Consider the following 14,300-nt stretch of genomic DNA (forward strand, 5'->3'; position numbering starts at 1 on the left):
GTCTGCTCTGGAGAGGAGAGCATGGCGTCTGTCTCTGAGAGGAGCTGCCTTGCATCTGATCTCACTTCCTCTTCCTCCCAGCATTCTATTCTGTCTACTCCACCCACCTATGGGATGGCCTATCAAATGGGCCAAGGCAGTTTGTTTATTGACAAATGACCTTCCTCCATCATGTGAACACAGTAGAGTAGCAGCCATAACATACTAGGTACAACAGTGTATATGGACCTACATATAAATACATGGATAATGCTGTTCAAGTAATAGGAAAATTACATGTCTGTGGTGGCTTGAATGATAATGGATCAAACAAGTCTATACATTAGACTATTTGGTCTCTAGGTGGTAGAATACTTTAGGAAGGATTAGGAGGTGTGGCCTTATTAGAAAAAGTGTGTTACTCAGGCCAGGTTTTGGGATGTCAAATGACTCCCTCCATTCTCAATGTCTATCTATCTGTCTGCCGCCTGTCCATCTGTCTGTCCTTCTATCTATCTATCTACCTACATGTATATATATACATATATATATACATATATATCTCTATATCTCTGTTTTTGTCTTATAGTTATGTCTCAAGAGGTGAGATATCAGCGACTGCTCCTACCTCCTTCAATGTTCTCTATCATGGTGGTCATGGAATCATGGAATGTATTCTAACCCTCTTAAATCATACACGCCAAATTAAATGCTTTCTTAAACAAGTTTCCTTGGTCACAGTGTTTATCAGAGGAATATAAAAGTTACTAAAACAGAAGTTAATTCCAAAGGTGGTATATTACTATGAAAAGTTTGAGCGTGCTTTAATATGGAGGGAGGTAGTAGGATTTGGGACTTTGCAATAGGAAAGTTGTTAGCCACTCTAAGTGCAGAATAACAGGAAATCCTGCTATGGATGTGGAAGATAATAGTCTTGAGAAAAATGCGAACTATGGAGGTCCAAGTCAAGAATTTTCAGGAAGGAGGATATTATTAAGTGGGCTAGAGACAATTCTTATAATGTACTAGAGAAGAGTGTAGCTACAGTCTGCCCTTGTCCTAAGAATCTTCCTGAGACCAAAGTGAAACATATTTCGGCAATTTCATCAGCAGTTAAAAGTTCAAGAGTACCTGATATTGGTGTTGCTGTGTTGTTATTAATGATCATTCTTATGCTGGTCTACAATGAAAAAGAACAAGAAGGTAAAAAGCAATACAAGATGTACAGTTTGAAGTGAAAATGAACACATGGGAATTTAATGTTATAGCCTCAGCTTGTGTTGACAGAGGTGAGAAATGTAAAGAAATGCCTGATCCAAATGGAACAAAAAGGGGTGACCAGAGGGCAGGACAAAAAAATTAAAAATCCACATTGGGGAGGGGGACTAAGGAAATTTCCTTCTCACAAAGAACAACAACAAATCAAAGCCTCTACTAATGTGATTTAAGCATGCAAAAATTCACCCCAAGTTGGAAGTCAAGCTTGGAAATGTTGTCCACCAGGTTGGGGCTTTAGAATCATGAAGGATGTAGGAACAAATGGGCTGTAGAACAATTCTGCAAGGGACTGGAGAGCCTTGTAGGCATGTAGCAAGAAAATCTTAGCAACACGGAGATTCTGAAAGGGCATTGTGTATAACTGTAAAAGTGGTGCTTAAGTTGAATAAAAGAGCTCTAGATGTTGGAGATGCAAGATTCGTGAAATATTTGACAAGGAGAGCCAGAGATTTACAGTAGTGCTGAGACAACGATGTATGTTGTCACCAGCAAAGCTAGAAGAATGAAGCCATCTAACATCTACCATTTGACATGGAGCTATGAAATTTGCAGTGTGTGCTGCTGTATTTTGGTCTTACATTGGTCCAGTATTCTCCCACTATGCCCCCTTTCCTCCTCTATGGAACGGTATTTATATTCTTTGCCCGTAGAAGTTGGAAGCATGTAATTTGCTTTGTGGTTTTACAAAGTTACAATTCAGAAATTGTCTTTAGTCTCAGAAGAGTCTTTTGAATTTGGATTTTTAAACAGTGTTGGGAATTAAAGATGATGAGACCATTTGAAATTATATTAAATATTTTACATTATACATTTATGGGACTGGAATTATAAGACAGTGGTTTAAATGAAAATGCTACCCATAGGCTCATATTTGAATGTTTGTGCCACAGTGGTGGAAATTCTTGAGAAGGATTGGTTATTTTGGACTTGTTAGAGAAGGTTTGTCACTAGGTATGAGCTTGGAGGCTTCAAAACATCCCAACCATTTCCATTCCCTATCCCTCTCTCTTTATTGTGGTTTTGTCTTAAGACAAGAGCTCTCATCAACTGTTCCAGAACCACACCTTCTTGACTACTATCATCCTCCAGGCCATGATGGTGACAGACACTAACCATGTGACATCACAAGACCCAAATTAGACATTTTTAGTAAGTTGCCTTGATCATGGTGTTTTATCATATCAATAGAAATATTCTAACACAATATCCTAGGGCAAGAGGAAATGTTAAAAGCAAATGGCAAGCATAAAACCAAAATTTATTTATAATGTTTAGAGACCAACACAATATTACATAATTTGATTTGTATTTAGGAAAATATAAATTGAAATAATCCACATAGTTTTTATAGAAACAAATACAGAAATGTTAATCAGCATAAGGAAATTACTTTTTTGTCAAATAAAATGTTGGTTGTCATCTAATAATGTTTTCAAATTTAACCATTAGTGGTTTTAGCTCGAGTCAATGTAGAAGGAAATAAATACTTGAAGCCGGTCTATTAGATTGAACTTCTTAATTGCAGCTAGAAATATAAATTATTTACAGTAAACAGAAAATGATAGGACAAAAGTTTTAAATAAACATAAATTAGACAATTAGAAGAAAGCATGAGAAGCCTTCAACACCAGCCTCCTAAAAAAAACACTTAAATTTGGGTCATATGAATCAAGTGTCTTACATTTGGACACAGAATAAATGGGTATCTGTTCTTCACAGAGCCATGGCAACAGCAAAGCGTGTTCAGTCAAGAAGCAGAAGGCAGCTAGATCTCCAGGAGATGCTGACAGAAGTGGGGTTGTCTGTTGACTCCTGGTTGCATAAGCTTCGGGAAGACCTGGGTGTGACCTGTGCCACGGACTTACTATACTTAGAAGAAAAAGACCTCCAGAAGCTGAAGTCCCAGACACAGCACACATGGGAAGAAAAGGCTCTGGAGAAGCTGCTTGATATCTCACAGCCGAACAATTTTGCAGAGTTCCAGGAGACTCCAGGGGAGATGATAGAGAGCAGACAGCAGCAGGCAGAACAGGCACTGCAGGAACTGAGGGCCTTACAGTCAGAAGGGAAGCACAGAGAAGATGAAGAAGTTAAGAAAAAAGAAGCAGAGCTGAGACAAGCAATGGAGATTCCTGAAGAGTGCTGGCCAAAGCCGGAAGTACCCCTAAAAGATGTCACTGAAGCAATGGAAAGACATCTCAACCATATGGAGCAAAAACTTTCCTACAGTAGAAACCTCCCAGATAGGGATCTAGTAAAATGGGCATCTGGAGGGCTGGCTCTGCAAGGAATTTATAAGACAAGAAAGGGAAAGGACCAATTAGCAAAGAGAGAAGAGCTACTCAGGGTCCCCAAGGAATTCTTTCTCTTTGCCCCTGAGCAAGGAAAAATGATGGACGCAAAAGAATTCATGTCTGCTCAAGCAGAATCTCTGTTCACTGAAACAGTGGAGAAGCTGGGATTTAGAACAATGATATCAGCCAAGAGTGAACACTTGGGATTTAGTCAAGAATGTGGTAAAGATCAAAGCAAACAATCCGAATCTATGGACACACAGCAATCAAATTCAGAGCACTCTTATTTCTCTTCAGTCAAGTACAGGTACGTGCCACTAGCTTCCTTCCACTTTCGAATTGATCAGCTCCAGCTCTCCCAGGCTGCTCTCAAGGAACTGAAAAGCATTGAGGAACAACTGGAATACACTAATGGAGCAGACAGATTCCTACTACTGAGAAACAGTACTGAAAACTTTTTCAACAGATTTGGTTCTCATGCTAATCAAGGCCCTCTGCATCTTGGGGGAATTTACTGCTGGAAGGCCATTTCAGAAGGTTTCCAAAGTGATCAGCTAGATTTTGTGAAGCAGTGGACAGCAGAGGCTTTAGATTGTTACATAACAGAGAGCTCCCGTGGCTTTGAAGGTGAAGTTGAGGCAAGGATGAAAATGTCAGAATCACATTATGTAAGACCATACCAGAATACACTTAATCAACAGCTCCAAATCAACGTCCAACTATCTGTTTCCAAGATAGGTGGACCATCAGAAGCAAATGGAATTTTCCAGTGGACAGCTGGTCTACTTGCCAACAACAAAACATGGTCTGTTATTGATAAGGCAATTAGGCTGGTGCCTGTTTGGAGAATCATCCTCAGAAGTCACAAAAATGATTTTAAGAACCCTTTTCAGGTGGCTAAATGCCTGAGGGAAAACTATGCTGTGCTGTCTGGCCTTCCTACTCAGATTCAGGATGAAGAATTCTTCAGTATAATTCAGGAAACTAGACTTTTACAGAAGAATATTAAAGTCCACGCAGGTTATGATGGTGATGTGAAACTTAAGAAAGTGATAGATGTTTGTGTGTACAAACTGACAAACTTTCTGAAGGCCCCATCTAGCATGGAGTGGATACACCAGTTAGAATCAGAGGGAGAACAAAAAAAAATCTCCTCATTTTCTGAATTTCTTCAGACCTTAACGGAAATACAAAAAAACCTAGAAGGGAGTATGAAAAAGAAATCTCCACAAACAGTGGAAGAAGCTCAAAGAAAAGCCACATGTAAAGTCACCACGGCATTTGGTACCTTCTCGAACTACCTTAGAGAAGCAGAGCAGCCTGACCTGCAGTTGTTACTTATCTCTATTTCAGATGGTTCAGGCAATGTGCTGGAAAGCCATGATTTCCAGGCTCTCCTGGGATGTGCTGAGTTAAACTTCCTCTTGGATGAAATTCAAACTGTCCTACACATTTATCAGGAGCTCAAAACTGTCTGCCCAGATGGGGCACAGGCATTCCTAGTGCTCAAAACTTTGAATACCACAGTTGGAAACACAGCCATTTCTCTAGAAGAGAAAACAGAATTCTTAGCATTAACAAAGAAGTATATAGAACAGCTTTTGTCTCCAAAAGTTTCAAATGTTCTCACAAAATCTGGAACAAATCATGATTCCGAGAATCAGGAGACTGACATGAGATTACACACTGACGGGAATTGTAAACACAACATCTCTCCTTTGACGATGGATGAGGTGAAAGAACAATTGCAGTGGCTCAACCACGAAAACAAAGAGACTTGTAACAAGCAACATGATGAAAACAGCAAAGAGGAAATGATAGAAAAAGGACCTTTCTTAGGTTTACTACAACGTTTAGGCCTAGAACATCACTACCCAAAAATGATGAGCAAAGCTGACTACCATCTGATCTGCAAGACTTCTGTACACAACTCCCAACCAGCATCTGAACAGGAACTTCCCTTCTATTTCCTACAAAAGCTACTGATGCTAGACTGTGGGTTCAGAAATTTGATTGTCAAAAAGGCTGAAAGTGATGAACCTGAAAATTTAGTAGGTCCGTGTTATGAGGAAATTGATACTTTTGATCCATTCGAAGAGTTATCTGATGAAAAAGATGAACCTCCTGATCCTCTAGACACAGAGTCCCAGCCACGCATTCACCCAATGGACATCCAGATGGCCCTTTTTCACTGTGCAGATGATCTTGCCAGGCAATACATTTTGTCCAAACTTTCCATTTGTCAATTTGCACTCCCTCTTATAGTGCCAAATCCCAACACTTCTCAAATGGAATTCTCTCTCTGGTCTTTCCGACAAATCAGGAGAAGCTGGCAAGAGTCAAGTAAATCATCACAAGAAAAGAGCTACAGTCACAGGAATCAGCAGATGTACTGTGTCTCTACCCCCATTGTGTCCTTCATTAGAGTTGGAAAAGGCTTCTCTGCTTCCAAATCTCAGATCATGAACTCAATCCTCAGCAAACGTAAACATGATGTGTTTTTTCATAGGCACTGCAGAGGAAGCAGCAAATTTTGTCTCCTGATGCAGGGAGTTGTGGAGATCTCCTGGTTCTGTCCTGGGGGTCAAGGTGAGGACACATTTGATAAGTGTGTGGCCTTCACCAATCTTCATGGAGATGCCAAGGACCATAAGCAACAACTCAGCTTCCTGCAGGATGTCTCTTCTGTCATTGTGGTCCTTATGTCTTCTTCTGATGACAATAAAGAAAACCAGAATATTGTCAGACACTTGAGTCAGTCTTCAATACCTCTATTATGTTTGTTGGATGATAAAAAAATTGTCTCGGTCAATAATTCTGGTAGAAGAGTAAGAATTGGCATCAGGAATAGAACTGAGGCAGAATTAACAGAAGAACTCACAAATTACATAAAACATTTACTAAAACGCTCTGGAACTTCTTTGAGCTTAGAAGACTGTTCACAGATGGCTCGAAAACAAGGATTCCTGGTTGATGAAGACCAGAAAGACTGCAAGAAAGCTAAAGAAAAGGCTGAGATTATAATGGCCCTACTAGCAAAACAGACATTATCAAAGATAAAAGAAAACTTACTACCACTTCAGGGAAATCTCTGGCACATTTGGTGTAAGAAGGACAAAGAACTCTATCATCTGACAGAAAAAGGAAATCGGAGTATTGAACAACATAAAAGTGATATTGAGGGAGAGAAACAAAAAATCCGCCTTCAACAATTAGAAAAAGCCTTTCCTCTCAATAATGCAATGTGCTCTTTCCTTAAAACTCTTCAAGAAAATGCAGAAACTCCTTCCAAAGAGTACATCTTGACCTGGTTGAGTCTGCTTTTACATAACTTAACTAAAGAACATTTAGAAAAATTACAGGAGAAACAAAGGTCTTTGTGGTTATTAGAAAAAACAGGACACAGAAAGTGTGAAAGCAACTTCTTGATTGACCAGCAGAATCAGATAGAAGCCATCACCACAGAGATTTATGACTGTACATTTGGCATTGAGCACCTACTCCGAGAAGTTGCCCAGATCTATGAAGCTCTGGAAGAAACTTTCTCCCCTAGAGACAGCATTATTCTCTGCCTCCCCCAGATTGCTGCAGACCTGATGGTAGCTGGTCTTCCCATTGAGCTGATGGATGGGGATGCTTCATATGTGCCTCTAAAGTGGGTGACAGCTGTTTTTGACAAGATCTCAGAGAAAGTTGGAGACAAAAGGTTATTTGTTCTCTCTATCCTTGGCCTACAGAGCTCAGGGAAGTCCACCCTACTAAATGCCCTGTTTGGGCTGCAGTTCACAACCAGTGCAGGCAGGTGTACCAAGGGGGCCTACATGCAGCTCCTAAAGGTGGAAGAGACATTCACAGAGGAGCTTGGCTTTGATTTTATGCTCATTGTAGACACAGAAGGACTTCGGGCTCCAGAACTCAAAAACAATTCCCAGAACTGGGACAATGAGTTGGCAACATTTGTCACTGGCCTTGGAAACTTGACTCTGATCAATATTTTTGGGGAGAATCCAGCAGAGATGCAGGATGTCCTTCAAATAGTTGTCCAGGCTTTTCTCAGAATGAAACAAGTGAAAATCTCCCCAAGTTGCATCTTTGTCCATCAAAATGTGGGAGAAGTTACAGCTAAAGACCAAACTGTGGAAGGACGAAGGAGACTGGAACAGAGACTGGATGAAATGACAGCATTAGCCGCTGAGTTAGAAGAATGTTCAGACATAACCTGTTTCAGTGATGTAATTAAATTTGATGTCAAGAGTCATATCTACTATTTTGCTCACCTCTGGGATGGCAATCCCCCAATGGCCTCACCCAATCCTTATTATAGCTACAATGTCCAGGAATTGAAGAATGTGATTCTTCAGACTGCTCAGCAGGAATCCATAGAAAGGATCATGAAAATCTCAGATGTAAAATTCCGAGTTCAAGATTTGTGGAAAGCCCTAGTCAGTGAGAATTTCATTTTCAATTTCAGGAACACCAAGGAAGTCATAGCCATGAACAAACTAGAAACTATATATAATCACTGGACCTGGGAGTTGAGGAGTTATGTTCTGGAATTACAGAACCAGTTGAACAATCAGATTCAGAATTCAAAAATAAAGACAATCACAACTAATACACTGGAGGGTCCACTTTACATGAAATATGATAACATCAAGCAAGAATTTGATAAGTATTTTGAGGAAGACCCAGAGAGTGAAACGTTGGTCCAATGGAAAGCTTATTTTGAACAGAAGCTACAAATGCTTAACGAATCACTTATTTCAGACACCAGAAGGAAAGGCAATGAGCTCATCAGTCTTAAACAAACCCAAGAAAGACTAGAGAACCAAATTTCACAATGTGAAAATGAACTGTTAGAGAGGAGCCGAGAGTTGGCTTTAGATGTGAAGGATAAAGAATTAAGTGATGAAGAATTGCGTGAAAAATTTGAACAACTTTGGACAAATTGGATCTCCAATGTGACTCCAAGTGTTCCTCTTGTTATAGATCCTGACATTGATTTGGATTCTGAAAATATCCTTTTGGAGCAGTTCAAAAATGAGAAAAATATTATAGAAAGACTAAAAAAGGACTCTGGAGAAATATTTGAAATCAACTATGACAAACATGTCCAAATGAAAAAACAACATGGTTTAATACCCTTGAGTTTAGAAATCTTTCATAAAGAATCCATTAAAAATGTTACTCATAATATTTACTCAAGATTTAATGAAACAATTAAAAACATTCAAAAGCAACAGTGTGGTTACAGTCAGAATGATTTTCATCAAACCTTGAGGATAATAGAAATGGAACTAAAATCTGTACCCCCTGAGGAAGAATACACATTTACCAGAGACTACATCATTGACTTATCCTTGTGCTTATTCCAGAAAGCATCAAAGATTTTCAAGGAAATGCATGAGGCATTTAAGATTGCAAATGATCCTGTGAACTATCTGGAGAGAAAGAAAAATGATTTCTTCATGAGTTTTAAGATACACTGCCAAGGTGCCACCTCCATCAAATTGTTTGTTGACTTTTTTTGTCCTAAGCTCACTTCTGCTATTTATGCCACTGTAGAGGGGGAAATGGTTCGTAAAGTAACTGGAGACATACAATCCACCTGCCCTGCATTCAGTGGAAACAGGGCTAACCTGGAGAAACACATTCTCATTTCTCTGGCAGAAGAAGAAAATTTTGAGAAGTATTGGAATTACATTCATCATCCAGAACAATTTTTTCGGGAGTACATTACAGACCACATTGTAAGGTACTGTTCAGAAAAAGAAGGTGAAAAAATAAAGACTTTTTTAAAAACAACTTTAGATGACATCAAGAATGCCATCTTCTCTGCCATTCAAAATGCCACAGCAGTAACTAAAGATGAAAGAAGCACTGCTTCTCGCTGGTTGGATTTGTTCTGTGATCATCTAGGGAGCAACCTGATCTTTCCAAGAAGAGACCTCATAAGCATCGAGCACCTGGAGATAAAAGATACTGAGTTTCTCAAAGAAACCATGAGTGCAGCTTTGGATCTTGCACAGAGGAAAGTCAAAGAGGACTTCTCAAGTAAGCCCATTGATAAAATGATTCCTGACATTGAAAAAATTCTTTCTGATCAGCTCTGTGGCTGCTGGAAACAGTGTCCTTTTTGTAAAGCAATTTGTACCAACACCATTCCTGAACACGAAGGAGACCACAGTGTGTCACTCCACCGTCCTCAGGCTGTACGTGGAGCTAAATGGATAAACACAGAGGACTTTGTCACTCATTTTTGTACTAGTTTAGTAGCAAGTGATTATCCTTTTTTTGTAAATGACGTTAAATTCTTTTACAAAAAATATCGAGAAGCAGGAGATAACTATGCCCGGTGGAGTATCACTCCAGTCTCATCTACCCAGCCATACTGGAAATGGTTTGTCTGTCACTTCAGATCAGACCTAGAGGAAAAATACGGCAAAAAATTTATAAATAAAGGAACAATACCAGGTTCGTGGTTCAAAATTACAAAGCAAGAAGTATTCGATGACTTAAAAAGTCACAATTAGAATACTAATAGTTCCACAGAAATTTCAAATTAACCAAGGGATCTTAAGATAAATTTAGGAGCTACATTCAAGATTCTACTTTATAAATGAGAAAAGTAACCTTTAATAAGTTACTATTTCCATATTAGAAGATTTTCTACTAAGAAGATTTTTCACTCTGTCTTTATTATTCCTGCTTGAAATATAATGTACTATATATGTGAATATATAATCAAACCAATATCCTTTCAATAGCCTGTTTCATAGTTCATTATTCTGAATATATTTCAACTAACGGGAAGTTATCTTAATAGACAAGTATTTTTGCTAGCCTTTCAGGCTGTCACAGATCTCTAGATCCGCTGATGGGAAATCTAACCAAAATATATGTCTGAGGGAAAGCTACAATGTGCATTAAAGTCCTTTAATTGGATTTTCCCCTCTCTCAAATAATAAGAAAATCTTTCTGACTTCAATGTAACAATCTTCCTTGAGATATGAGGATCCCAAAGCAGAGCAATTTAAGAAGACTCTGTTCTGCAAAATAGTAAAACAGGTTTGATCAGGACAAAGCCATAATGTCAGTGACCATTACCAATCTAATAAAGGAAAGATAACCAAGAACTTTTTTCTGACCATAGTTTTACTCTTTTCATACTTTTTATCTTCATTTTCCTCTTCATTTTATAATAAGAGATAGCAAGTCAAAAATATTGATATTTAAAACGCAATGTTGCCCAACTATAAACCCCAAAACCTACAGAAATTACCTGCCTGCAAGATATACTTGTTCAATACTGGCACAAATATTGTGGGATTTACTGAACACTTTCTGATTTGATTTATGGCCTACCTCATAAGATGGAACCTATACATACACTGCTTAAGTTGCCAAGAACATCAGATTAGACCGATCTCATACCTAGAGGAAACCTGTTACTATTATTCTGTTAAAGTAGTAACAAAGCAGTAAAATGATTGCTATATCGATAAATCAGTGCATTGATCAACACACATCAGGGAAGTTTCTTCTTATAGTCGATGGGAGTTAACACAGAAACCCACTGTGGACAACATGCAGAGAGTGAGAGACTTTGGAGTACTCTCCTAAATGGGGTATCTTTATCCTCATGGCTCAGGTAGCTATACAGTAGAGGAGACTGAAAGTTTGGAAGAATTAGAGGTGATGTACAACTCCAAGAAAACAGTATTGAGCAAGCATAACAGGACTGATGTGCATAGGAACTCCTGGAGACTGTGGCAATGCACACAAGGTCTTAATAGATTCAAGCCAGACACTGTTGTAGCACTGAAAGGGAGAAGTGAACACAAGGTCCCACCCCTAATAAGAACTTACTTGCAATTGATACAGACTGAAAAGGAAAAATCAGTTTCAGCCAATGGAATCCCATGGGCATATTATCTACACTGCAGGACATGTCCCATACACAGGAATATTCGACTAACAAAAAAAAAAAAACTTAATGTTTTTTTTTCTGTAATTTTTGTCTCAATTGGCTTTTTGTCTTACCAGATTTTTTTGTTGTTGCTATATTTTTTCTTTCTTGTTAACTTTGCATTTCATTTTTGTGGATTTTTTATTTTGTTTGGGTGAAGGGGGGTATTGTAGATTATTTCTTTTTATAATTTTTATTTTATTTTTATTTATTTATTTATTTATTTTTACTTAAAAATTTCCACCTTCTCCCATTTCCCTTGCCCTTCGCCCCACCCCCTCCCCCTCCCTCTCCAGTCCAAAGAGCAGGCAGGTTTCCCTGCCCTGTGGGAAGTCCAAGGTCCTCCCCCCTCCACCCAGGTCTAGGAAGATGAGCATCCCACAAAGACTAGGCTCCCATAAAGCCAGTAAATGCAGTAGGATCAAAACCCAGTACCATTGTCCTTGGCTTCTCAGTCAGCCCTCTTTGTCCGATACTTTCAGAAAGTCTGGTTTGATCACATGCTCCATCAGTCCCAGTCCAGCTTGCTTTGGTGAGCTCCCATTAGATCAGCCCACCGTCTCAGTGGGTGGGCGCACCCCTCACGGTCCTGACTTCCTTGCTCATGTCCTCCCTCCTTCTGCTCCTCATTTGGACCTTGGGAGCTCAGTCCAGTGCTCCAATGTGGGTCTCTGTCTCTAGCTTCATCCATCGCCAGATGAAGCTTCTATGGTGATATGCAAGATATTCATCAGTATGGCTATAGGATAGGGCCATTTCAGGATCCCTCTCCTCGACTGCCCAAGGATCTAGCTGGGGACATCTCCCTGGACACCTGGGTACACCTCTAGAGTCAAGTCTCCTGCCAACCCTAAAATGGCTCCCTTAATTAAGATATATACTTCCCAGCTCCCATATTCACCCTTCCTCCATCCCAACCGTCCCATTCCCCCAAGCTCTACCCATGCCCCCTTCTCACTTTTTTCTCCCCATCTCACCTTACCCCCATCCCACCCCCACCCCCAAGTTGCCAATTTTTGCCTGGCAATCTTGTCTCCTTCCAATATCCAGGAAGATAACTGTATGTTTTCTTTGGGTTCACCTTATTATTTAGCTTCTCTAGGATCACGGATTATAGGCTCAATGTCCTTTATTTACGGCTAGAATCCACTTATGAGTGAGTACATACCATTTTCATCTTTTTGGATCCGGGTTACCTCACTCAGGATAGTGTTTTCTATTTCCATTCATTTGCATACAAAATTCAAGATGTCATTGTTTTTACCGCTGAGTAATACTCTAATGTGTACATATTCCACACTTTCTTTATCCATTCTTCCATTGATGGGCATCTAGGTTGTTTCCAGGTTCTGGCTATTACAAATAATGCTGCTATGTACACAGTTGAACAGATAGTTTTGTAAAAGGACACTGTCATTAAGACAAAAAGGCAACCTACTGACTGGGAGAAGATCTTCACCAACCCTGCAACAGACAAAGGTCTGATCACCAAAATATATAAAGAATTCAAGAAACTAGACCTTAAAATGCTATTTAACCCAATTAAAAAATGGGGCATTGAACTGAACAGAACAGAGAATTCTCAACAGAAGAAGTTCAAATGGCCAAAAGACACTTTAGGTCATGCTCAACCTCCTTAGCGATCAGGGAAATGCAAATCAAAACAACTTTGAGATTCCATCTTACTTCTGTCAGAATGGATAAAATCAAAAACATCAATGATAGCCCTTGCTGGAGAGAATGTGGAGTAAGGGGAACACTCATCCGTTGCTGGTGTGAATGCAAACTTGTGCAACCACTTTGGAAATCAGTGTGGCAGTTTCTTAGGAAATTTGGGATCAACCTACCCCAGGATCCAGCAATACCACTCTTGGGAATATACCCAAGAGATGCTCTATCTTACTATAATTTAATTTTTATTTAAACATATTTTCATATCACATTATATAATATCTTTTTCAAATAGAAACTTACTACTGTAAAAGCATCCTAAAACACATAAAATCAGGTTAAATGGAGTTACATTGTGTAAGACACAGTGTTTTCCCAAGCATCATAAATTATCCACTGCTAAGACCAGTGCCATGTATGAGCTACCTCTTTTTCCAGTTTTTTTTTTAAGTGGGTCCACACCAAAAATCCTAACGTTTATCCTGCTTATCCTTCCGAACTTGGTGGTGAGATCCTTTTGGAAAAGATAGTACACGTTTGAATCATAATTACATGGCAAAGTCAAGCAGATACTGACTTGGAAGCATAGTCTTTATTGGCTAGATTTCACAGTAATAGAAGGTTCTGTGCATTATATAATTGAATAGAAATGAAACAGCCTTACTCAGCTATGAGCTCTTTCAGTTATAATAAAAACTATTTTGGAAATATATGATTACTAGTTCAATGGCATCACTAATATTTTGGTAGTAACCAACTATTTTGATTGAACTTAATGTCCACTCTACAATATAGAGTTCATACCCTAATATTATGAATTAGAAGAAAAAATCCTCAGTTCACTCAGTGATGGAATGTGATTGGGAATTGTAAGCCAAATAAATTGTTTTTATCCCTAAGTTTATTTTGACCACTATTTGGTCATCAGTCATAGAAGAGGACTAATATTTTTATTTTGCTTAATAGGCACAGTAATAAGCTGATCCCTGACCTCTTATCTTTATACTAACATATTATTAATTCATCTCTCAATTCTCAGTTGAGCAGATTCTAATTAATGGAGATTAATTTAGAGACAAAGACCTAGTCAGCAAGCATTGAATAATGTG

General features: G+C 38.9%; 1 protein-coding gene across 1 annotated transcript; it reads left to right on the forward strand.

Moving 5' to 3' along the window:
* Nucleotides 1-2,980: 2,980 nt before the first annotated feature.
* LOC130879945 (interferon-induced very large GTPase 1-like) lies at nucleotides 2,981-10,084 on the forward strand. Its single transcript, XM_057778761.1, has one exon. It carries the CDS (start codon nucleotides 2,981-2,983, stop codon nucleotides 10,082-10,084), a length of 7,104 nt encoding a protein of 2,367 aa, XP_057634744.1.
* The last annotated feature ends 4,216 nt before the right edge of the window (nucleotides 10,085-14,300 follow it).

The sequence above is a fragment of the Chionomys nivalis genome, chromosome 8, assembly GCF_950005125.1.
Source record: "Chionomys nivalis chromosome 8, mChiNiv1.1, whole genome shotgun sequence".
Classification (NCBI taxonomy): Eukaryota; Metazoa; Chordata; class Mammalia; order Rodentia; family Cricetidae; genus Chionomys; species Chionomys nivalis.